General features: G+C 48.4%; 1 protein-coding gene across 7 annotated transcripts in view; it reads left to right on the forward strand.

The window, feature by feature from the left end:
- The window catches only part of NF2 (neurofibromin 2), a 49,637-nt gene that overhangs the window by 14,192 nt on the left and 12,363 nt on the right, over nt 1-23,082 (forward strand). For 3 of the 7 annotated variants that reach the window (XM_042805773.1, XM_042805771.1, XM_042805768.1), the window contains exons 4-14: nt 883-966; nt 6,238-6,306; nt 6,781-6,863; nt 7,530-7,605; nt 7,901-8,035; nt 10,291-10,365; nt 11,787-11,900; nt 14,298-14,420; nt 14,805-15,022; nt 16,391-16,496; nt 21,702-21,829. In XM_042805773.1, coding sequence (XP_042661707.1) covers nt 883-966; nt 6,238-6,306; nt 6,781-6,863; nt 7,530-7,605; nt 7,901-8,035; nt 10,291-10,365; nt 11,787-11,900; nt 14,298-14,420; nt 14,805-15,022; nt 16,391-16,496; nt 21,702-21,829 — 1,211 coding nt within the window. Of the gene's footprint in view, nt 1-882; nt 967-6,237; nt 6,307-6,780; nt 6,864-7,529; nt 7,606-7,900; nt 8,036-10,290; nt 10,366-11,786; nt 11,901-14,297; nt 14,421-14,804; nt 15,023-16,390; nt 16,497-21,698; nt 21,830-23,082 lie in introns of all 7 variants that reach the window. The other 4 variants (XM_042805770.1, XM_042805769.1, XM_042805767.1 and 1 more) reach the window with 2 other exon arrangements.

A 23,082-nucleotide genomic window follows, 5' to 3' on the forward strand; every position in this document is an offset into this window, starting at 1 on the left:
GGGAAATGGGAGCACACGTAAGCTTGCGAACTCCTGTTTTTATCTTAGTGCAGGGGAGTATCTTCTGTGATTATGTTGTAACCAACTTTGAGGACTCAAAACATGTTATAAATTCAAATTGATGTTACTGCATCTCTGTGACAATCCCCTGAAGTCTCCTAGGAAATAGTATGCTCTTTTTTCTGTCTTTATTCAGGAAAATTAAGTGTGTAAAACCAAAAAATATTGAACATGACAGGTTTAATTTTTTAATGCACAGAAGCCAGGAAACGTAAAGCTGTGGCTTTTGGGAACTGCTCGTTGGCTCTCCTGGGAGTGCACGCAGGGCTTTGCCTGCTGCTAAAAGCACTGCCACGGAGGCGACCCGCAGCTCTGCTTGCTGCCGGTGGGATTGGAGGGAATTAGCCTTGAGCACAGGTGAGCACTGGCTGATAATGAGGCCTGAATATCTCAGAGCAAAACCTTTGTGTGCTCAGAGACATGGCTGCAAACTTCTTTTTTTAATTTAGTGGTATGTATAGATGTCATATCAATCCGTGGCTTATGCCTTAAGAGGTTTTATGTCATGTTTACACACAAGACATTTTTTCCCCGCTTTGCCTTTAGCAATGGGATATAAGTTTATAAGTTCTGTAATTTTCCACATATAAATTTAGCTCTTCTCGCAAACCTGTCTGAAAAAGGTGGCCTGTGAAAGCCTGAGCCCTTCCCTTCCAAGCCACCAGAGACTTCTTGGGCCTGAATTGTAATTAGTGTTAGGAAAATTGTTAACTGTGTGGTTGACAGCTCGAGTTAAAACAAACTGCAACCATCTGCTGTGGCAGTCGTGCTTTGCACTGCTGCATTAAATGTGCGTTATGTGTCCTTTACTGCTACGTGCAGGTGAAGAAGCAGATTTTGGATGAGAAGATCTACTGTCCTCCTGAAGCTTCTGTCCTGCTGGCCTCTTACGCTGTCCAAGCCAAGGTAGGCACAGGGGGATTCTCCAAGGGCCTGCTGATGTTGGCGAAGGGTTAGCGTTGCTCCTGGGGAGCGAGGCCCTTTGCGATGTACCCTCTTGTGAGAGATGACTCGTAACTCCCCAAAACAGGGACTGAGAAAAACAGCCTGAGAAAGAGATAAGGGATGGGGGGAGCACAGGCCCTCTGAGCCGAGCAACATCTTAAACACTTGCAAGTAACGAAGCTACAGTCCCAGGGTGAATAATGTGGAGTGTGGAGCTGATAAGGCTGCCTGGGTAGCACAGGATGCAGCTGGAGGAGGGAGCCCTGTGGAGGCAGGATGGCTCTGCTCTGGTGCAGCTTGTAAAGTTTCAAGGGCCATCTGTCTGGTGAATGACCTTTGTTTTGTTATCTGCAAAATGCATATTAAGGTTGACACCTCTGAATATGCTAATGAAGATTATCGAGATCAGGCTCATTACATCGTCCCATGAAGCACCTCACTCCTTCCCATACATCTGATATGTAGGTATGTGGGCAGGCCTAGGGGATGGACCTAAGGAAAATGCGTATAAATTGTGGGAGTGCAAGGAGTGAAATATAGAAAGAAAAAAGATGTGAAGAAGACAGATGAACTTGGATGGGACTAACTCAGGACCCCTGACCGGTGATCTCTCTTTCTTTAGTCTCTATCTCTCTTCTTTTCTTTTTTCCCTTCTCCCTTATTGCCATTAAATAATGCAAGACATACTGTACTGCTTGCCATAATTCATTATATACTTAGCCAATTATTGTGTATCCAGTTAGTACATTGTGGGAAATTAGTAAAGGTCTGTGCACGGACTTTGAGACTTTTCTCACCGTTGTCTGCTCTGTTGGGGATTTACAAATCTAAGTCACTTGTCTCCCTCATCTGCTAAGGATGTGACACCGCTTCCTGAGGAAGGGGAAGGCAGGAAAACTTGTTAAAACTTGGGAAGTGAGGGGACTACACTAACACTACAGCCTTCTCGGCACGGCTGGTTTCTGGCTACCTTCAGACATTGGACAAATTTTTGCTTTCCCTTTCCAGGACTCTTTAGCAAATGATCAGCTTATGAGCTGCAGTGCCTGTTCAAGTGTGGCTTACTGCTGGAGCAGGTGAATTCCCCAAGCCTGTGTGTTTTTTGGATTTCCTCCCTGCTGTTGCTGTTGTAGCCAGAGGCAAACCAGCCCTGGGACTTGCAGCTCCTCTGCTTCCCCGGAATACTTGTCATCAAGATAACTGCTTTATTCTGAGTGCTACAGCTTGCCATGTAGATGTTATTGCAGTGTTAAGAGTCTTTCTGGCTTCTCCCTTTATCTTGCGTGTTTGGCCTCACTAGACAGAGGAATAAGTCAATGGTCACTAAGTTCCTCGCGTTCCTTGGCCGAGTTCTGTTCTGGCCCCAGAGTCAGTGTGTTTTGCTGAGGATTTATTTAAGAGAACACTGTTTTCCAGTCGAGCATGCAGCCTTGGACAGCTTGCAGCAGCCCACAGCAGAGGGACTCCTGGGATAGAGCGAGCAGCCCGAGCTTCAGGAGTGAGGTCGTTCTCTCAGGAGGGGAAGTAATTTATCCCTGTATATGCACAACATGTACTGCTGCTCAATTAACCAATCTACTAGCTAATCTCCAGTTTATGTGGGTAAAGATAGCGTCTTTGGAAAAGGAATGACTGGAGTCTGATTGCAGCCCAGCTACCTTATTGCTGTAGCCTCGTGGTCGTAGTCGGTTCTGACCCTGGATGTTGGGCTCACGGGGCTGCAGGCAGGTGGCCGTGCCCTGGGTCTGGCCCGTCGGCCTGTCCTTGAGGAGCACAACTGTCGAGCAGTTCAGGAGAAGCAGGGTAGCTCTCCGATCTGTGAGACCACCTTAGCTGACAGTGCCGGAGAGGGGATTTGGCTCTGCTGCCTGAAGAGGTCCTGATCCAGGCCGGCTGGAAACAGAGGCCAGTCCTCAGCGTTTCACTGTGGCTTTTTCCGTGTTGCCGTATAATCTTCCTCATAACTGTTTAGCCCATGCCTGGTTTGTCTGAATGCAGCCCTGGGTGACGTGCAGCGGTGTTCTTTGATGATGAATGTTTGAATTTACTAGAAAAAGATGTTTTCTCCTCATAGTCAGAATATTGATGAAACCGTATTTTGTTCGAGAGATTCATCGGCCAGGAAAAGACAGGTTGCTTTTAGAAATGTTTCTGTTTGTGTGAAACATCCATCACTCTTATTAGAGTGCCTGAGTAAACACTTACTTGGCTTTTTCTCCATTGACCCGCTGAGCTGAGGATACCTAGGGGATGACTTTTCCTGTTGCCAAAATGAATAAACCATTGGGTAAATATTGAGCACTATTAACTCTTGGCCGTGACAGCTCCCGCCCGCGCGATCGGGAACAGGCTGTGATTTGGTACAGGACTGTTGTGCCTTCCCCTTTCTCTTCTTGCAGCCTGGCCGCTGACCTTGCGCGCAGTGGCACGCTCGACGTGCTCGACGCTCAGTTGTCTGGAGGAGGTCAGCCGGAGTCAGAGCGCTTCTCCTGACCCTGCACGTCTTGATTCTGCACGGGGATTGCGAGACGGTGGAAGAGGGGTGCCTTTTCTGATCTTTGTTAATGTGCTTTCATGTCTGCATCAGACATCGCTTTTCCATGCTGCCCCTCCACACGGGGTTTCCCCTTCTGCTTTTTTTTTCAGCAGAGAAAAAAGCTGAAAGCGTGTCTTTGGTATGGAGCTGCGAAGAAAGATGTTGCAGGTCATCTCCTTCCAGTTAAATAGGATAATGATGTGCTTTCTGGACAAGAAAGCGGCCACTGAGCACAGTAATTTCACTAATAACGTGCTGATTTGCATGATTAGGGGCATAATAGCCCGACATAGCAGTGTGTTTGCAGCCATTTGATTGACAGCCAGGTTGGTTTGTACTGTGTTGCGCACCTACCTGCAATAACAAAGTAAGCGTGTGGGTCATAAAAATAAAAGCTTATTTATTTCTATATCGTTGTGATCATTTGGGGAATTACTATGTGTTTTCCCCTCTAGCCCTGCATTCAAACCACCCACACTGCTTTCAGATGTTGGAGGCGGTTCGGGTTTTAAATAGCCGGGAGAGACGTGGAATCTACTGAAGAACGCCTCCCGGCAGAAAACGATAACATCCAGGAGGTTCTTCCTTTTCTTGCCCCTTAAATGCAGATCGCTGCCATGCTGCAGCCCTCTCAGCACTTCAAATCTTGTAGCACTAGCAAAGGGCCCTTTTATTTTTGTTTTCTTGTTTGTTTTATTTTTTTCCCCCCCAAAACAGACAATACTTGGTGTTAACAGTTTGAAGCTGAACATGCCTGTGTTTATGCAGGATGATGTAAGCCAGGTGTATGAATGAGGTAAAGGCAACTTCCATGTGTAACCATGAATATTAATCATGTAGTTCAATTAACAGGAGCTGAAATTGCATGACAGTTTTGAAGTAATGATTTAATTGAAAAGGTCTTCAAAAGTTTGCTTGCCGAATCATTTGAGCCAACATGTACTGCAATACTTAAGCCATTTGTTGATTTTTGACTTGTGAATAATTAATGTTCTCATCCAGACTCCCTCTCAGTACAAATATTCCTTTGGGACGTGGCAATATTTTTCACCACATGAAAATCACATAATCCATACTTAGTCTTGGGTCTCCACGGTAGATCACAACAAAAAATAATCGTGTTAATCCTATTTGCTATTATTTTCATCACCTAAAAATGATTTATTTTCTGCCCCTGCAAGGTTATTGGAGATGTTTCCTTTGCCCGTGCCACGTTTTTTATTGCTGTTCCCTTTTGATGTGGGTTCAAGGGACATGTATCTGCAATGCGCTGCTTTCTGAGAAGCTCCAAGCATCTGTAGACATTGGAAGATAGACGGTTGCCGCTGCTCAGCACCTTCCTGAATGAAATCCGTGGCGGTTTTGTTATGTTAATTGAAGTCTGAGTCAGTGTTGATTGTTGCATGCTTCCTCCGCATCTGCATTGGCTCCAGATCAATATTTGCGTCTTTAATCCCCGCTTGTCGTCTTCCGAAAGGCTGGGCTGCGGAGGGGATGTCTGTGTAGACTTGTGATGCCGAACTCCGGTTTCAGCGTGCGACGTGATGGTTCTGGCATTAAAAGGAGGCTGATACAGAAAGCTTCCTGACGTGCTACGTGAGCACCGTGTGTGCCTTGGTCTTGGCTGTAAAAATTGTCGCCATTTTGTATGAGCTGAGGTGCCTGAGGAGAGCCGGGAGGGAAGGGCCGTCTCCCTTGCAAAAGGAGCGACTTGAGCAAGCGTTGCCGTGTCTTGTGTAATTGGGTAATGTCGCTGCAGAAGTCCTGCTTGCCAGGTGAATGAAAATTGCAGCATTTTGCGTGTACGTGCCTCACGTCCGTCGTCCTCTTCTCTTGAACTTGCTAGGTTATTTGAGGTGCTGTTTTCTGGCTGTTTCCTGCCCTCTGAAGCTGTACGGGAGGTAAATTCATTTTCACACGCACTGCAGGGACACTTGGCTTTTCAATCTGTTAATAAGCAGTTTTATTTCTCAGTCACTTTATATGCTGCTCAAAAAGATGTAAATCTAAACAAATACTAGTAATTACTGGATGCACTTAACAAATCTGAATTGGATTCCATGACCCAGTTGAGCAACAGGCCCTCTGGCAGAAAAACTGACACCTGCCTGAGAGCAGCCTGCAATTGTCTGTTGAACTCCCATATTTTTTTTTTTAATATTTGTTCATTAGGGTGGTGAGCAGTGACAGAGAAACCACCATCTGCCTCACCTGGTGTAGCTCAGTCTTTAGGGACAGGTCTTTGTCTGTATCTTGACTCTCTGTCCCTGCGGGAAGGCAGGGACCTCACAGCTATAGAGTGGGTCTTTCCCTGCATCGCAAGAAGTGTTTTCTGGGCATGGTAACTAAAGTAGAACAGTTCGGTTGGAAGGGAGCTACAATGATCATCTCGTCCAACCGGTGGACATCAGCTGATGGTGGACTTCAGCCAACGGTGTGAAGTTTTGTTCTGCGTCCTATTCTGCCGCATAAGTAGAAAGGAGGAGGGTGTTTCTATTAGCAGTCCAATGACAAAGAAAATATGGTTATTAAATTTACCAAGCAGCATATGTTGTCTGCTCTAGCAGGTTGTGATGTGAAGGGTGTAAGCAGCCTGCATTTGATCTCTCCATAAGGGGTAGATGTGTGAGAGCAAAGAGTTTTACTTGCCCGTGTTATTAACGTGGGGTGGGCACAATGTCTGTGCTTCTTTCCAGTACGGTGATTACGATCCCAATGTCCACAAGCGAGGCTTCTTGGCCCAAGAGGAGTTGCTTCCAAAGCGGGTAAGGAGCTCAGTCGAGCGGAGGAGTACATTTCCAAGCCTGGTGGTGGTTTGTGTAACAGAGCACTTGGCAGAGAAAGTCTCTGTGCACCCTGCTTTGCCTCCCTTGGGCTTCCTTACCAAGGCAGACAATCCAGAAAGATATATGGAGGGAGGAGAATTCAGTCTTTCTGACACGTTTTAATAAAAACAGATGCAAATATTTACTTCCTTTTCGCGGTTTCATCCTGCCTGCATCTCCTGGCCATGGCCCGGGGATGCTGTGTGCTGTGTGCTTGGGAGGGTTGAGCGAGCGCTGGGCGATGGCAGGGCGCGGGGCTGAGCGTGCCCTGCTGCGAGTCGCCTGTCTTGTGGTCAGACGCGGTGCTGGGAAGCGGTTGCTTGGGGCTTGGGTGTTTCTGGCTTGCTTGCTGGCCAAGGAGGCTGTGCCAAGAGCAGCAGTGTGACCCGGTCTTTGTCTCCTCACATATCTCAGGTAATAAACCTGTACCAGATGACTCCAGAGATGTGGGAGGAAAGGATAACAGCCTGGTACGCAGAGCACCGAGGCAGAGCAAGGTGAGTGTGTGCTGCGGTGGTGGGTCAGGGTCAGTCCCCAGGGCTTGGGGAGCTCGGGCAGGCGATGGATGAGCTCTGCTGACAGCAGGGTTAGTCCCAGCACGCCCCCGGAGCAGACTCACAAAGGGCAAAGGGCTTTCTTTGATTGCTCTGCGTGTCCCCTGCTGTCCCCTGGTCACAGTGTCCTCGAGAGAATTTAGGGCTGATGCTCAGTAAAGGACCATCTGCAGAGGGACAGGGAGGGGGTCAGAGTGCTTTCTGGGCCAGGAAAAGGAGTGGGGATTCAGCCTGATGAGGTGTATTGCTGCCTCGGGTGGCCAAATGCTTCTTGTGGGGGATAAGCCTACAGTCAGATGGATCTGAAACGGAGGTCTCCCAGGCAGGGATTTCCTCTTTATGCTTAAGGGACTGGGAGATGGACAAAGCAAGGCGTGAAGTGCTGCATCTCGTTAGGCAGGCGTCAACAGCCATTAAGACGCCGGCAAGCTGCAGAGTGGGATTTGCTGTTGGAGTTTATTGATCCTGCCAGCAAAGACAGGCTTGACCTGTGCGATAGAGACAGTCCAGGCTTTAAAGCCTTGTGTGTGCTTAGGATCAGAAAGAGCAGCCATCCCCCTCTCTCTGATCCTGCCAAACATCGTAACACTGGATTTTTTTGTCTGACAGAGATGAAGCTGAAATGGAGTATCTGAAGATAGCTCAGGACTTGGAGATGTATGGAGTGAACTATTTCGCGATTAGGGTGAGTGTAGGTTGTGGGTCATGCTTTCTTGCTGGCGTAGCTCTTGTGTTAGTCTTGATCTTTTGTGTTGCTGTGAGTTTGAATGAGTGGAGCCTTGGAGAGCCAGCAGACCTGGGAGATGGCTGCGGTCCGGTGGTGAGAGTCCCTGCTGCAGCGTGTTTTGATGCTGGCTGCTGGGGAGGCAGCTCTTTTAATCCGCAGTGCTGGTGGGTCCCTGCATGAAGCTAACAATGGCTCATGGCAGACCCTCCGAGGGGAATAAAAGGGTTTTCTGCTCTTGTCTTTGCTCCTGTAGAATAAAAAGGGCACCGAGCTGCTCCTTGGAGTTGATGCCTTAGGTCTTCACATTTATGACCCAGACAACAGGTTGACCCCAAAGATCTCCTTTCCATGGAACGAGATTCGGAATATCTCATACAGCGATAAAGAGGTATGGATATATCTCCCCTCTTCCCTCAGAGCAGTAAGAACACAATTGTGATTTAAAATTATTTCTCTTAGCTTCTCTGTCTGCTGAGCTTGCTATCACCAGCTTAGCTAAGGGCAGCTCAGCTTCTCCAATTGAAACCTTAATTCCAGCCTTTCTGAAACCTTCCAGGAGTGGGCGTAGAAGCGGTCAACTTGGGAGCTATTCTCCTGTTTGTTTTTAGAGTACGTTCAAACCCACTATGTAATTTTTTTCAAAAAACCAAAATTGCTGTTGATGTGCTTAGCTCAAACATCAAAGTTGAGGTCTCTGCCTTACTGCATGTATTACAGTATATATTACTGTGTGTATATACTGTCTTATGAAATACAGTGTATTTCTGGCAAGAAGAGCTCTTGCCATATCATTACATCATCTTGAGTTTTTAGGCTGCTGGGCTTGGCATAACAGCTGGAACCTTTTTAGGAAGTTGGGTAATTTAAGACCACTATTGGATAGATATTTATTAAATCCAGAGCATAAATACGAATCATCTGAATCATTGGCCACTAAACCTAGCTGCGAATAGCAGTGAAATTGGCTGTGGAGGGGAAACTGATCTGCTCAATTTTCACTCTGTGAGAGTTGTTCAAAGAAAACCAGCTGCCTTCATGGTAAGGAAGAAAATTAACTTCTTGATTAAAAATTGTTTTCCAGTCTAAACATTATATCGATTGGGATAAAAGCTAAAGGTTTCTCATCAGCTGCATTTATTGCATGTCGTGTGAAGCTTTATAGGTAGTAAGGCCATGCTGGAATTCTCTTCACCTGTTTTACTCCTTAAAAAGAGCTTCACAACTCTTCAAAGCAGCCCCGCACTTAGTGACTTTCGGAGGCCCATGACAGATGAGTGCAGTGGAAGCTGTCTGCTTGGGCATTGCCTCAGCAATCTGGGGATTGAAGCCTCCCTAACAAGGCCTTGACACAAGACTGTAATAGAACTTTGTCTTGGGGAAACGGACTGCCACCTTCCATCAGGTCAATCATCTGTGTAATAAGATGACCACAAGTAGACCTGACATGATAGTAAACAGACTTAATAGCTGGGTATGACAGCTGCGTCGACACAAGAGAGGGGTTTAATCTGTCGTAACGAAGATTGACTGTTTACATGGAACTGAAATTCCTCTCCTGACATATTTCTGCTGTTGCTTCCAGTGACTGGTGCGGGTTCTGCCGGAGCCCAAGTCCAGGGACACTCATGCATGTCTGGCTGTGTGAAAGTCTTAAAAGATTGGCTCTTAAACTGACAAATCAAAACACTGCCAGGGCGAGTTCTGCTGAGCCTTTTCAGGCAGTACAATGTATTGACAAATAGACCTACTTTAATGGACACAGACTGCCTGCTTGAGAGCTATCTCTTCAGCCGGTTATTTTTGTAGCGTGTGGGGGAGTGATGGAATAGAAGCATGCCTTCTAAAAAATGCAGTGTTGTGGAGCACTCTGTCTCTTCAAGTATCCTTTTGTTAGTTCAGAGTCTTCTGTCTATCCAGGGGCTGTATTACCAAAACTCTTGAGTTTGGCAGTGCCACCTATATCCTCCTGAGAGACCCACTGTGGGAAAGCTCTGTGGAGAGGGTAATCCCAGGCCATGGTTACAGCTGTTCGGTTGGCACATGGACTGTAAATACAAGTTAGAGCGAGGGAATAATATTTTGAACTGTGGAGTAGTCTTGTGACACAGCTGACTTCTGGAGAACATAATGCATGGAAAAATCCTTCTGGGCAGCCCTTGTGAGGTGTCAGTGGGAAGGGCACCAGCTCCTGTTTCTGATGCTGCCCATCCATGGGGCAGCTGAGCTGGTCCTTCCTTCAGAAGTGTCATGAGTTTCTGCTGTAACTTCTCCATTCTCTACAGCTGCCAGGAGGGCAGCATCTTGCCTTTCCTCAGGAGGTGCTGAGCTGTCTCTGCCTTCTGCAAGATGCTCTGCAGAGGGCACCGGCTGTCGGGCATTGCAGTCTGTAGGTGGACAGCACTGTTATTGCTTCTGTGTGGCACTCATGTTTTTTTCTGACCGGAGGAACAGTTGTCTCCTTGGTTGCTTTTGATACTAGTTCTCTTGCTTGGCTAAAAGCCACGGGGACAGCTCTCAGCCTTGTTTGTCTGACACTGCTGACCTCCTCTGAGCCAAAGCTTTCAGTAAGACTTTTATAGCTGTGTTTTTATTAAATGCACCGCTCTCTGATAACTCTCTCTCTCTTTATTTTTTCCTTTTCAGTTTACGATTAAGCCATTGGACAAAAAGATTGATGTTTTTAAATTCAATTCATCAAAGCTGCGTGTGAATAAGCTGGTAAGTCTACAGACAGAGTAATTTTTATTGCCTGCAGCAGTAGTTTCTTTTGGGGCTTTTCCTTCGAGCAGTCGGAGGGAGTGCGCTGGCCTGGCAGGACTGCAGATGCGATTTGGTATAGCGGTTACTACTCAGTCATAGCCCCTAGAAGAGAAGGGGGAAGCTCAAGCCAAGCTCCTTCACAGAACCTTTGCCCCCTCTTCTATTTTTGTGCTCCCTTTCTGAGCTCTTGGGTTACAGCTGACCTACATGACAGAAACACTTAGTAAATAAAACTTTCTCATCACTCCCGTCTTTGCTCCAGATCCCCTTTCTTCTCCTGCATTTTTTTTTCCATTCTGTCCTGTGATGCAGATCTCTGGTTTTGGATACACCATTACCAGAGTCACAGTCCTGGCTTTTCCTAGGCTGGTCCCTTCTGAGGACACTCTCCTTGTACAAGGAGGGAAGGGACTACGTTGAGCTGTTCCGTTCAGCATCCCTGTTGGAAACCAGCTTTAGGTGGTGTTCTAGATTTGGTTTCTGGAGGAGTGTTGATCCCGATTCTGTAGTAGCTGCACATCGTTGATGAGTTGCACAGAGGACCTTTGCTGTACTGGTTGTAGGCTGTCATGTACTTCACGTGCCGTAGGGAAGTGGGGAATCCTGACAAAGGCTTCGTTCACTGCACTCATCAGGTTCATACTGCCGAAACTCCTCTGACTCCAGAGAAGTCATTTGTGACTTGTGAAATGGAAGATGGGCATGTGAATCAGTCCTTAGAAAAGAAGCTGAGTTTAGAAACCTGCTTTTATAGCTGAAAAGAGCTTTCATTCTTCTATGTACCCAGCCCTTTGCTAACCCTCCTCTAGTATTGCCACCTTCCTTGTCCTCCTTGAGTATCAGAGGAAGCCACACTGGTGCTTAAAACCCTTCAGCAAAGGTATCTGAAAATGTCCAAGAAAGTTTTTGATAAGCCTTCTGTATGTCCAAGATGGAAAATGGTTTTCCTTCTTTTTTTTTTAATCTCAATGCTTTAAACATGCAGCTGGGAGAAGGTACAAGTTCATCTTGAGCCTAAAGAAAAAGGGCAGCGAGAAACAGGGAAGCGGTCAGAGCTGTAAAAGTCTTTGTTTCATTAATTGGACTTTTAGGGCTGGTATAAAACTTGCCAGAACCGTGCTGTTCTGGGTTCACAGAGAACAGAAGATTGGTCTCTGCCAAGAGCTGATAACCCAGGAGCTGGTGTTTGGTATGGGCCTTGGTTTCCTGCCCCTCATATGAGTATGAGAGCTCACAGGGTTTGAGATCAGTGGGTGGAAGTGCTTACAAGCACCAAAACAAAGCAGTTCTAGTGTTTTTGTGTGTCAAGAATACAAACCACCTCATCATCGTCATGTGTACAGCTGTTTCTCTCCACTCTTCACCCTTGACTGGAATAGATTCTTCAGCTGTGTATTGGAAACCACGACCTCTTCATGAGGAGGAGAAAGGCAGACTCATTGGAGGTCCAGCAGATGAAAGCGCAGGCCAGGGAGGAGAAAGCCAGGAAGCAGGTGAGAGACCTCTCATTATAACTAGACTGTGAGCCAAAATCAGAAATGCAAATGAACTTGGGAAGGAGCACTCTCCAGAATGACATCAAGCACACAGAGCAGCTTTGAGGGAAGGTCCAGCTGAACAGCTCTTTTTAGTAGCCTGCTCCCACATCGCCAGTCATTCTCAGCTTGGCTCTGCAGGTTGATGGCAGCCTGGCAGCCCGAGTCCAGCCCCCACACTCGGGAGCAAAACTGGGAGGATGGAAGGGAAGAGCTGATCTGGATATCCTACAAGTGCGTGTGCATCTTCTCTGCCTCAGTTTATGCCTGGGCTCTGTAGCTGGAAAGATGTAGTATGTTGGGGTAGTTGCTTGTAACTAAAGCAGGGGCTGGGAGGGGGAGCTGTGCTTTGCCATAGTTTTTCGCCTCATTTTCTAATTACATGATGATGGAATGCACGCCGACATTTCGGGGCGTGCAGCCTGCATGCTAATTCAGTGCTGGCCTCCTTTATCTGCTGCAGGTCAGCCCAGGCAGCGAAAACGGCTCTTTGGAGGCAGCAGCGTGTAGCCGATGAGCATATATCAGCAAATTGGATTGTATGAATCATTGTTTTCTGCTTGTAGACCTTTTCTACTCCCTGAAACCTGCACAGCTAATCTGAGTACTGATGCTTAGAATATAAATGTCCCTTTCGCAGTAAAGCTGCTAGATAGCAGCAGAAGAAACCAAAGCAGTCACCTGCACCCAGGAAGGCCTTATGCTCAAGGGACCGCTGAGTTAATGGATTCGAGCGTGTTTCACAGGGTGCCTGTGTGGCGCTGGACTTGGTGTTGAGGTGTTCAGCTGACCTGGAGATGTGATGTGGCTTGTCTTGCAGACACCTCCCACAGCAGTTCTCCCTCCTGTAGCTTGTGGGGTGGCAGGAGAGGAGAGGACATGAGTCAGTATGAGGGTAACCCGGCCAGCTCCTCTGGGGGAGGGGGTCGTCTTGCTTCCCATGGGGACTCCTCTGGTCAGTAAGGAGTTGGATCAGAAGGTCCTCCTTGGAAGAAGCAGTGTGGTGTCCAAGTGCCGGTGGCTTCAGGGACAGGTTTTACCGTCTTGTGAGTTTTTGATGCATTTGAGTAGTGCTGGCAAGACCTGAGATCCTGTGCGTAGTTGGACTGCTGGAAGAGGTGAGGGCACTGACAGTGAGCAGGAACTTATCGCTTCATGTGAGCTCTCAAATCCACAGCACTTGTGCTCTGCGGGAAAGGTCAGGCTTCAGCTTGGGCTGGCTGCCCTCTCCTGAGCTAGCCACCGTGCTGTCTTGCCTGCTCTCTCCTCCCTCCCCGGAATCCACAGTTGTTAACTGGTTCCACATAGTCCTTTTGTATCGGGAATTCTTGTTAATGGAAGTCCTGAGTGGGATGCAGATTGTAATGATAATTAATGAGGGGAACCTTTAATAGAAGGAAGCAGAGCCGTTAGAGCAGTGGGCGTCCCGCTTTCAAAACACAGTTGGTGTCCAAGGAGCAGAGAAATGTGTCTTGTCGCACTTATTTCCCTTATTAAACCCAGCAGGTGGTCTGTGTGATGCTGCGAGTCCTAGCTGCAGTGTGGATATTTATAATGCACCCATCTCTGTCATACTGGAGTGCTTTAAACGTGGTGTGTTAATTAGCCCGATGGCTCCCTTTGGGCGCTTGGCTAGCAGAGGGGCAGTTGTTGGGCACGCTCTGTCTGCACAACACTCTTGACATACTCTGGTGGGTTGTCTCAGCGTAGCTTGGATCTTCCCCTCCTGGAGAAGCATTGTTATTTCCTGCAGACCGAGCTGGAGGCAGAGAGTTTATTTTATCTAGGAATCGACAGAGGTGGTTGCACTCTTTGTGATGTCTCCTATAAGTGAGTGGAAGTGAAGTTTCCAGCATGCTGGCTTAGATGTCCGATCAAAAGTTGCAGCTATCCACATCCCTCACACTCCTGCCTTGTGGTGTGTCTATGTTTGATATTTTGAAGGTGCCCTCAGACTGCCCCGAAGCCCAGTCTTGCTGTCTGTTCAGGTTGCCATAAGAAACTCCAGGCACGCGTAGTTGGAGCTCTTGGGACCCTACTTGTGTGTCCGCCCTGTGAGTCAGCGTAGGAGGGTGCTGTCTGGGGATGTAATCAACTGCAGGCAGCTTGTGTGGCAGTGCTGTGGGGAACAGCCTGATCAGAGGATAGGGGATTGTCTCAGGAATGGCACTTTTCAAGGAAGCAGAGTGCATCAGGTCACCCACATTTAGTGAAGTTCCCCATGTTGATAAGCAGAGAGGAGGCAGCAGTGGAGTCATGTGCTTGAAGCCCCACATTGTGACCCTTTCTCATCCTACATAAGGCCTTTCTAATGTGTGTTATTTCTCCTTGCTTTCGCCAATCCCTTTTTCCTAGATGGAACGGCAGCGCCTGGCCCGAGAGAAGAAAATGAGAGAAGAGGCTGAGAGGACAAGGGATGAGCTGGAGAGAAGATTGATGCAGTTAAAGGAAGAGGCAACGATGGCCAACGAGGCTCTGGTAGGTGTCTAGGAGGTTGTTTCCCGAGGCATAGCAGCTGTTCCTCACTCTTTCCACTACTGAAGCATTTTAGGAGGCACACTGTGACTGTCCTGTGGCTATTCTCACGCTGCTGCTGGTGGACAGTGATCAGGAGGCTGGATGGAGTTGATTTCATCCTGCTAGCCTGCTGTGGGAGGAGCACAAAGGAGGGTGATTTGGGATGGAGCCTGGGCACATCCAGGTCTTGGCTGCAGAAGGCTGCAGGCTTTCATGGAAGGGAGGGACTCTATGGGCCATGGCTGCCGTGCCGAGCGAGCAGCTCAGGGCTCTGCTTCGGGGCTTGTAAGCACATTTGGGGAGACATTCAGCGCACTTGATGGCTTAATGTGCCTCAATTCTCAGATGAGGTCTGAAGAGACAGCAGACTTGCTGGCGGAGAAGGCTCAGATCACGGAGGAGGAAGCCAAGCTCCTGGCTCAGAAAGCAGCTGAGGCTGAACAGGAGATGCAGCGAATAAAAGCCACGGCCATCCGGACGGAGGAGGAGAAGCGGCTGATGGAACAGAAGGTGCTAGAGGCAGAGATGTTGGCACTGAAAATGGCGGAGGAGTCGGAGAGGAGGTCAGAGGGTACAACCTTGCAGCTGCCTCTGCTTTGCTTTCCAACCCCTTTCTGTCTTAGCAGTAACAGTGGCTCATGCCTTGGGTTAGTCCATCCAACGGTTTGCAGTGAGCCCTTGGCCTCCTGTGTGGGTACAACAGCAAATGGCCACATGGCTCAGTTGGTTTCTCTCTCCATCTTGCTGTTTGCCACAGCTGGGCTGTCCCTGAGCGGGAAGCGGTGCTGGTAGAGTAGTGGTGGGCCTCATCTTTCCCTGGATTGGAGCTGGAGACCTTTCTCTGAAGCCTTCCTTGGGAGAGATACTGTCGTGAGAGCAGCAGGGAAAGGGGCCATCAGCTAGTGGGGGAGAAGGTACCGTGGTCCTTGGCGCTCTGCCTTCCACGCCTCTCACGCCCTGATGGCAGCCAGCTCTACTTTTGGGTGATTTCTGCAAACACCCACTGCATTCCCCAAAGTACTTGACAACATTAATAACACTTGGGTTTGTTGTTTTTTTTTTTATTCCGGATGGTAGATCTACATTCCCTATGCTCTCTTTATTCCTCTGTTTATGTCTCAGTTGTTTATTTCTCCTCAACAGTCATAAGGTCTCTGTTTCAAGTTAGCCTTGAGGTCTCCCTAGCTCCTGGAGTCCTTCCTTCTCGTTAAAACTGGTGTTTCCATCCTCTTAATACCAGAGCCCAGGTCCCATGGTTCATGAACAAGTAAAAGATCATTCTTGTTTCCTTCCAACTGATTACTTTGCGTGTGAGAGCTTGGTCAGCCTCTGCCCTTCTGCTTGCATGAATGCTGCCCTTGTCCATCTCTTCTTGCCTTGGTCTCTGTCTTGTGAAGTTTTCACTCAAGTTTCAATCCAGCAGAGAAAAGTGTCCTTCCCTGCTTTGGCTTTCTCCTTGTGGGGTGTCCTTGAACCTCAAGGTTAAATAATAATTCTAGATTTATTGGGCTCTGTGAGTAGGCAAAGCTGTGCAATCTTGGGTGCTCTTTCCTTTTTGAATATAGTGAGTAATTGTTAGTAGAGGCATACTTAGCAGAAAACTGCCTCTCCTGCTGTAAGTCTGAGCTTAACTTCTGAAGTTGTTCTCCCCATTCTGGCATCTTGGCATGCTTCTCCAGCCCTTAGCCTTGCTCACTGATGCTCACTCAGAGCCCATGTCGGAGCTGCCCTTCTGTGGCTTGGATTTTTGTGCTAACTAAAACGTCCCACATGTCAATGGTTCTGGTGTTTCCCTTGCTTAAATAATTTCTTAGCTTAAGGCTTGTTGCAGGACAAATACCAACCTACTCCGCACCTACACTGTAATTCTCCATCTTCTCATTCCTCTCAACTTCAATCTGATATTTGCCGTTTGCTGTTTTTCTTTGTAGGGCGAAGGAGGCTGATCAGCTAAAGCAAGACCTTCAGGAGGCTCGCGAGTCTGAGCGGAGGGCAAAGCAGAAGCTTTTGGAAATCACCAGCAAGTCGTCCTACACAGTAAGAACGATCGATATTGTAGTCCCCAGTTCCCAGCCTGTAAATGTGCCCTCGCCTGTAGCCTGGAGGAGTCTCGTATCTCCATCCCATCGGTGGAGGGGTGCGAGCTGCCGCATTGCATTGCTTAGCAGTTGAGAAACCCTTACCAGTGCTTGCCCTTTTCATCCAGGCACCCCATCCAGCAGAAGATCGCTTTGCTCTTTTTTCTTTTCCCCCACCTACGCTGCCTCATGCTACAAGAGCAAGTGAGCTGCTGGTGAAATTAGAGGCAGCAAATTTTAAGCCAGTTTAACACGTCAGAGCCATGCTTTGCTAGCACGTGTGGAGTGTACCATCTCAGCGGCAGCCTTTAAAATAGGGTTAAATACTTATGAAATGGAGGATGTCCTTGTTCTTCTTAGGTAGGATAAACATTGTTCAGAACCTGTAAATTCATTCTTTGGGCATAAACTGGACACTGTGCCTGTATGTGCTAGAAAAAAACTTCCTTGAAGGGAGTTTATTCCATAATTGCCCATTAAGAGGATTTCACACCTTCCTCTGAAGCATCTGGTCCCGGTTGCTGCCGGGGACTGAAACGCCAGACTAAATGACCATTGCTCTGCTCCGTCTGGCAGTTCCTTTCCTCAACTTCTCTAATTGTGCTGCAGGGCCTGCAAAACCCATCAAGTGCTCCCCTCCCCGCAGCTCACACCTGCCAGGGCTGCCACTTCGGCTGCCTCGGTGTCCTGAGGGGTAAAGGGGGAAGAGCTCAACAGCTTCAGCAATAAACTCAACAGGTGCATATGGGAGTTATCGACCTATCTAGTACTGAAGCTTCAGTTTGTACCTGCAGGCTCCTTCCCACCCTCCTCTGGAAACTTTGGAGGAGCAGATTGAAGATGACTTGAGATGAAGTAACTTTCCATCATGATTCTCTGAAGTTCCCTGCAAAAATGTGCAGAAGCTTTTGAAAATGGCAGTGATGGAAAACAGTCAGGTGCTCTCAGCTATGGGACACTCAGCCAAGTGCTAGCTACCTCAGTGCTCGATAAAGCTTAGCTTTGGAGTGCTCCTTATTTTATAAGGCACTAGGATTCGGGGATCCACCAGTTCTTTAACTCTGGGTTTAACTTGTGCACGGGATGGAGCGCCCTCATCGAAGCTCTGCTGCATGGCTACATCAGCCCACTGTGGACATCTGGGCAGCTCTTACACGTCCACGTTCCCTGGGGTTGCTGTGTCCATCCTTAGTCAATCGGGCAGACCCCCAGCTAGCGAGCCCTTCTGCCCAAATCCCCGTGCCTGCGCTGGTGAGCAGCCGCGGGGCTGTGTTCCCAGTAGTGGGGATGTTGTTGCGTGGAGCTCGGCTCCGTCCCTCCAGCTGCACCTGCCTGGAGGCAATCCACGCCAGACACACAGTGCTGTGTCCTTTCCCTTCCCTAAAGAGCCTCGGCACTTCCTGACACGGCTGCTGGTGCCAGGAGGGAAGGGGACATGCTCCAGTTAGGTGGCAGGGTCCCCTCGTGCAGCCGCCAGTCCTCCTGGCCCTCTCGTAACCCTGGGAGGAGTGCTGTGTCACACAGACCCAATGGCTGTTGTTTTCCAAGCTCAGGCGGACGCAAACGTGACCGTTGTGCCCGCGGCCAGGTGACAACACCTTCCATCCCCTGTCGCGCCTGCCTCGCTTCTCCCTTCCCCTGCGGCCTCTCGCTCATCGCTCCGCCGTGTGCGGGGTTTGGGGGGCAGAAAAGGGGAGACGTGCTGAGATCTTCTTCCTGTGCACCACTTCAGAGAGCTGGATTCGGGCGAGCCTTCCTCCCTGCCAGCGTGGAGGGACCCGGCGGGCAAACGCAGCCCGAGGGAGGGAATAAGCTCAGGGTGGCCTGAGGGATGAAGCAGTTTTGAAAGCTGCTGTTGGGAGGCTGGTGTCCCTCAGGTAAATGGCAGCTCTGATGAACGGTGCAAGATTCCAGCTCCTCACTTCCCTAATGAGGGTGTAACACTGAGCTTGTTCTTTTCTGTAGTGCCTGTACTTGTGCCGAGTTGTCCCCTGGCACTGAGAGCTAAACAAGACTTCCCTCTGGGGGAACAAAGGCAGGAGAGGAAGGGGGAAGTGGATGGATGTGTTGCAGAAAAGGGTTGCAGAAAAGGCAAGAAACAGTTAATTTTTTTTTTTTTTTTTTTTGTAACTTTCCAGTCTCCTGTCGTGGTTCTTTAAAGCTAGTTTCGGTGTCTTTTTAGTCCTTGAAGCCCAAGCTGCTTTTTTGATGGGACTGGTAGGTGATGCATGAGAAAAGACGTGAATCTGAGTCTCAGGCCATCAGGGCTGGGAGAACAATTCATTCTTTACTGACTTGGCAATGGTTCTTTGCCTCCTACACTGCCCTTCAGGTACCACTCGTGGCAAAACTAAAAGCAGTCATCTATTCTCTGATCCTCTTGAAGTAGTAAGTGACTGTCTTGGGCTTGCCCAAATTCTTGAGCAGCAAAGTAAAGGCAGTGGCAGCAACAGGAGGAGCTCTCCCTGCCGGGGGGAAGCCTCATGACATGACTTGCTCCGTGCTTGCTCAATACTCCAGAGGGATAACCACTGTCAGTGTGGTGCTTGCCACCAATAACTGCAGAAAATTGCTTTAATGCAGTAACAGGGTTATGCAGTTTGTTCCAGGTGAGGAAACACATAAGGGAAAAGGTCTGTGTCCCCTTCATCACCCTGTATCCCAGTGACACCCCATGTCTCTTGGATTAAAAATCCCTGCACCTTGTGCAAGACTTCCCCAAGATTATTGCAAATGACAGGGAAATGCTTTGCTCCAGATATTAAGCCTGTGCCTTTGAAAGCCCTCAGCGTGCTCTTTCTTTGTTCTTTCCTTACTCTTCCTCACTGATGCTGCTCCTCTGACTTCTCCACAAATTTTTTCGTTGCCGCATGAAAGAGCGGTGCTGAGGACCGGCGGGGAAGTGGCTGTAGTAACCCTGACAAATTGGCATCTGGGCTTAATGGTTGCAGCAAGTGAAATTCCCGGTCAACTGTTACTGCTGTTTGTACTTTTTTTTAAAACAAAAACCAACAAGCTTGTGCTGACAAAAATGCTAAAGGTTGTTTGAAGGCCAGCAGGCTGGTTCTGATGATCATGGCTCCCCTGCACATCAGAGATCATAGACCCTCACGTGGGAAGAGCTTTGCAAACACCTGTGTGCCTTACAGGGAAGGGACTTGAATGTCAATGTGATGCAAGTATTTAAATCAGTTAAGTGCTTTGGCAGACCTGTTCCCTTTCCTCCGAGACTGGAATTTAGGTACTCAGCTGTCCCTTTCAGTGCCTGCTCCGGAATTAATGCAGCTGTGTTCTGCACTAGCAGCAATCGCAAAGGGGAGTAAGAAATTGTGTTTCCTTGTTGTGTGAGTAACTTGCCTGTAATGCTCCAGCCAGGCCAAGCAGTGCAGTTTCAGGTGCCAGCTTGTTTATGCTTGTAATAGGTGTCGGCATTCCAGCTTTGCCTCTGCAGGGTAAATGAAATGTTGGCCCTCTCAGGATTGTCCAGCTGAAGAGCAAGCGGGGGAAGAGCCCTGGCTGTTTGTGAATTCCAGGCTGGCGGTGAGGGAGGAGGCAGGTTATTGTGCAGAGTAAATCAGTCACCACCCCGGAGCTAGTGGTTCTCGTTGAAGCAGAGCTAGCTGCACACAATCCCTGGAGTATCCCAAATAGGAGAAATGAGGGAAAGAAATAACCAGCTGAAGCTCAAGATCTCGTTTGTTGGAGCAGGTCCCCTAGAACCATCCCACCAGCTTTCGGTGTGTGCTGCCAGAGCAGGCTGTCTCTGCAGCACCGTCTCCCGCCATCCCTCTGGTCCAGGCTGGTTTCGGCATGTTGTTTTCATTACAGGAATCCCTTAAAGCAAGACAGAGCATCTAGCAGAGAGGTGGGTGACCTTTTGGATGCCAGGCTGGATTTCTCATATCCAAAATGAGGGCTAAGCACGCTGGCAGCACTGACTCAGATCCACGCGCAGCCTGCCGTCTGAGGCCGCTGTGCCATGTTTGATGTGTGCCGCTGCTTGCGACCTCATCTATCGTATTGCAAGAGCAGAGTGATGACTTGAGTCAGGATGCTTCTCCTCTACTGGTAATGAGCCCATTTATTAGAGGTGTGACGGAATTTTTGACTGAGAGAAGGGTCATTTTTTTTAGGGGAAGATAAAATCTGAAGGCCTGGCAGTGTGTGTCAGTGGGGGGATATCACAGCGTTTTGCAGGAGGAAGAAAGTCCCGAATGCTTGCTCGGGTGCGATAGCAGTGATTCCCTACGTTACCTCTGCATTTCCAACTGAATCTAGCAGTGGTTCTAAACACTTGGAATTGTAAATTACTGCAAAGATTAAAAATGTATCGGTGCACCTCCATGGACCTTACTGAAATTGCATCCCAAGTTAACCCTTGGGGTTACGTTGTTCTTTGCCCACGCATTGGGAAGCAGTGGAGTGCAGGACTGTGCTGTCATACAGGGTCTTGCATTGCCCCTGTTCACAGCTTGCACTTTTAAAGTTTGATTTAATGTTAAATAGCTGTCATATGTCTCCCAAGAGGCAGCTTCTGTCTGACGTCTTTTGAAGTGGCACAGCAGTGATAAAACCCTGGATTTTACCAAGTTTTGTCAACAGATTTTGAAGGCAGGTGGTGTTCTGCCTCCTCTTTACTACAGCGAAGAGCAGGGTCCCAGAGGAGCAATAGCTCTGAATTGAAGAGCAAATTGGGAACGGAGCAAGGGGATCTTCAGACTCATCTTGGGTGCTTGGGACGCTGGGCTTGTTAGCCTCTCTGCTCCTGCAGTGCCTTGGAGCGCTTGCCATCTTCTGTGTTAAAAGATCACCAGCTGAAAAAGAGCATCATAATCTGCTCTCCAGAACGTTTGTGGCTGGTTTAGACAAATGGGGTGGTGGGCCGTGTTGCATCAGGAGTACACACGCCCCTTCCCTTTCCCCATGCAGATGGTGAGATCCTTCCAGTTCAGTGCTGCTGCAAGGCAGAATGCACCCACCTGCAAGCAGAGTGTGTGGTTACCTGTGTGAGTAGCAGATCAGGAGCTTATTTACAGCGTTAGTAAGTAGCACCTTGTATCCACAGCTTAGGTGTCGCTCTGATTGTACCTCTGTGTTACAGAACATTTGCTGTAGGAACGCTGGTGTGGCCAAAAGTGATTAATTTGTACTCTCTCTTTAGCAGTCCATGAACTCAAGTACGACAGCACTGCCTAGCGACCTGCCAAGCTTCAACCTCATCAACGAGAGCCTGTCCTTTGACTTCAAGGATACCGACATGAAGAGGCTTTCAATGGAAATCGAGAAAGAGAAGTATGTGACATGCTGCCAGGCCAGGGCTGGGATTTGTGTCTCGGTTGCAGTGGGAGGGAACGTGACTTTTATGTTCCAGACCTGCATGAGGTGAAAGGGGGAGAAGTCTTTTGGATTCACATTTGCCAGGTCGTAAGTAGCTCTGTCCAGAGCGTGATGTAGCTACCGGTTGACCATTTCTCTGGAGGGGGGACCTGGTGTCACAGACGCGTCTCCACGGCCCACTTAGAGGCGAGTTTAAGCACGCTGAGCCCTGCACCAGGCAATTCCCAGCTCTTGTTTAGGTTTGATTTGCCCGTGTTGGTAGAAAGAGTTAACAGCAGTCTGACTGCCGGTGCACTGAGCTCTGTTGCAGGCTGGTGCTTGTGCGTTTGCAGTGTGCCCAGAGAATGTAAAGGTAGCTGGAGTGTGTGCTAAGGTCCCGTGTTAGGGCTTTAACCCCTTTTTCTTGGAATCTGTGTCATGTTTATATATAAAAATGTGCGCAAGCAAGTTTGGATGTGATGATGAGCTTTGATCTTGTGTTTTCCTGAGGGTGTAAGTGTAGCCTTCAAAATTACAAATTTAGCAGAAATCAAAGCAGATCAGATTTTAATCTCTGTAGTAATAATGTGCTTTGTTCATTGATTGGGTAGAAGATCAAAGCTAGAAGGGCTCTGCCATAGTGCTCCGGCCAAAACTTCCTGGGGCTGGAATGAAACGGCCCTGGATCCCAGAGGGTGGTTTATTTTGCCTCTGCTCAGTACCCTCTCCCGTGAAATAACAGACCGCTATGCTAGAGACAGAGGTTAAAAACTTTTCCTAAAGCCAGAATGAAGAAGATAGAAGCTGAAAATAACAGGATAATTCCTGGTTCTGTCCCCGGGTTGCTAACTAGGTCATCCCACTCTCCTAAGCAGGAAGAGCTTGGCTCTGCCAAATGCTGAAAGCAATAGCATGCTTTTGCTGACTTCTCTGGGACTGTTCTCCTTCTTCGGGTGCTGAGATAAAGCTTGCTACAAATTTTAGTGCTCTGAAAGGGTTCTTGTTAGTCTGCTGGTACTTTGACTTGGATCCCAGTGTTTAATCACAGGTACCAGGCTGGCACGGTGTGATTGTTCTCCAGTTGATGCTTCATCGCGGAAGGCGGTTAGGGCCGAGTCCTGAGGATGGCTGGGTTTGATGGTGGGATTTTTTTGTTCTTCTTTTGCAAGACCTTTCTCTCTCCCAGGGATGCTGCGTGTCTAAAAGATACCTGATATTTTGGGGACAGT

Source organism: Tyto alba, unplaced genomic scaffold (assembly GCF_018691265.1).
Source record: "Tyto alba isolate M040663 unplaced genomic scaffold, T.alba_DEE_v4.0 Super-Scaffold_44, whole genome shotgun sequence".
In the NCBI taxonomy this organism is placed as follows: domain Eukaryota; kingdom Metazoa; phylum Chordata; class Aves; order Strigiformes; family Tytonidae; genus Tyto; species Tyto alba.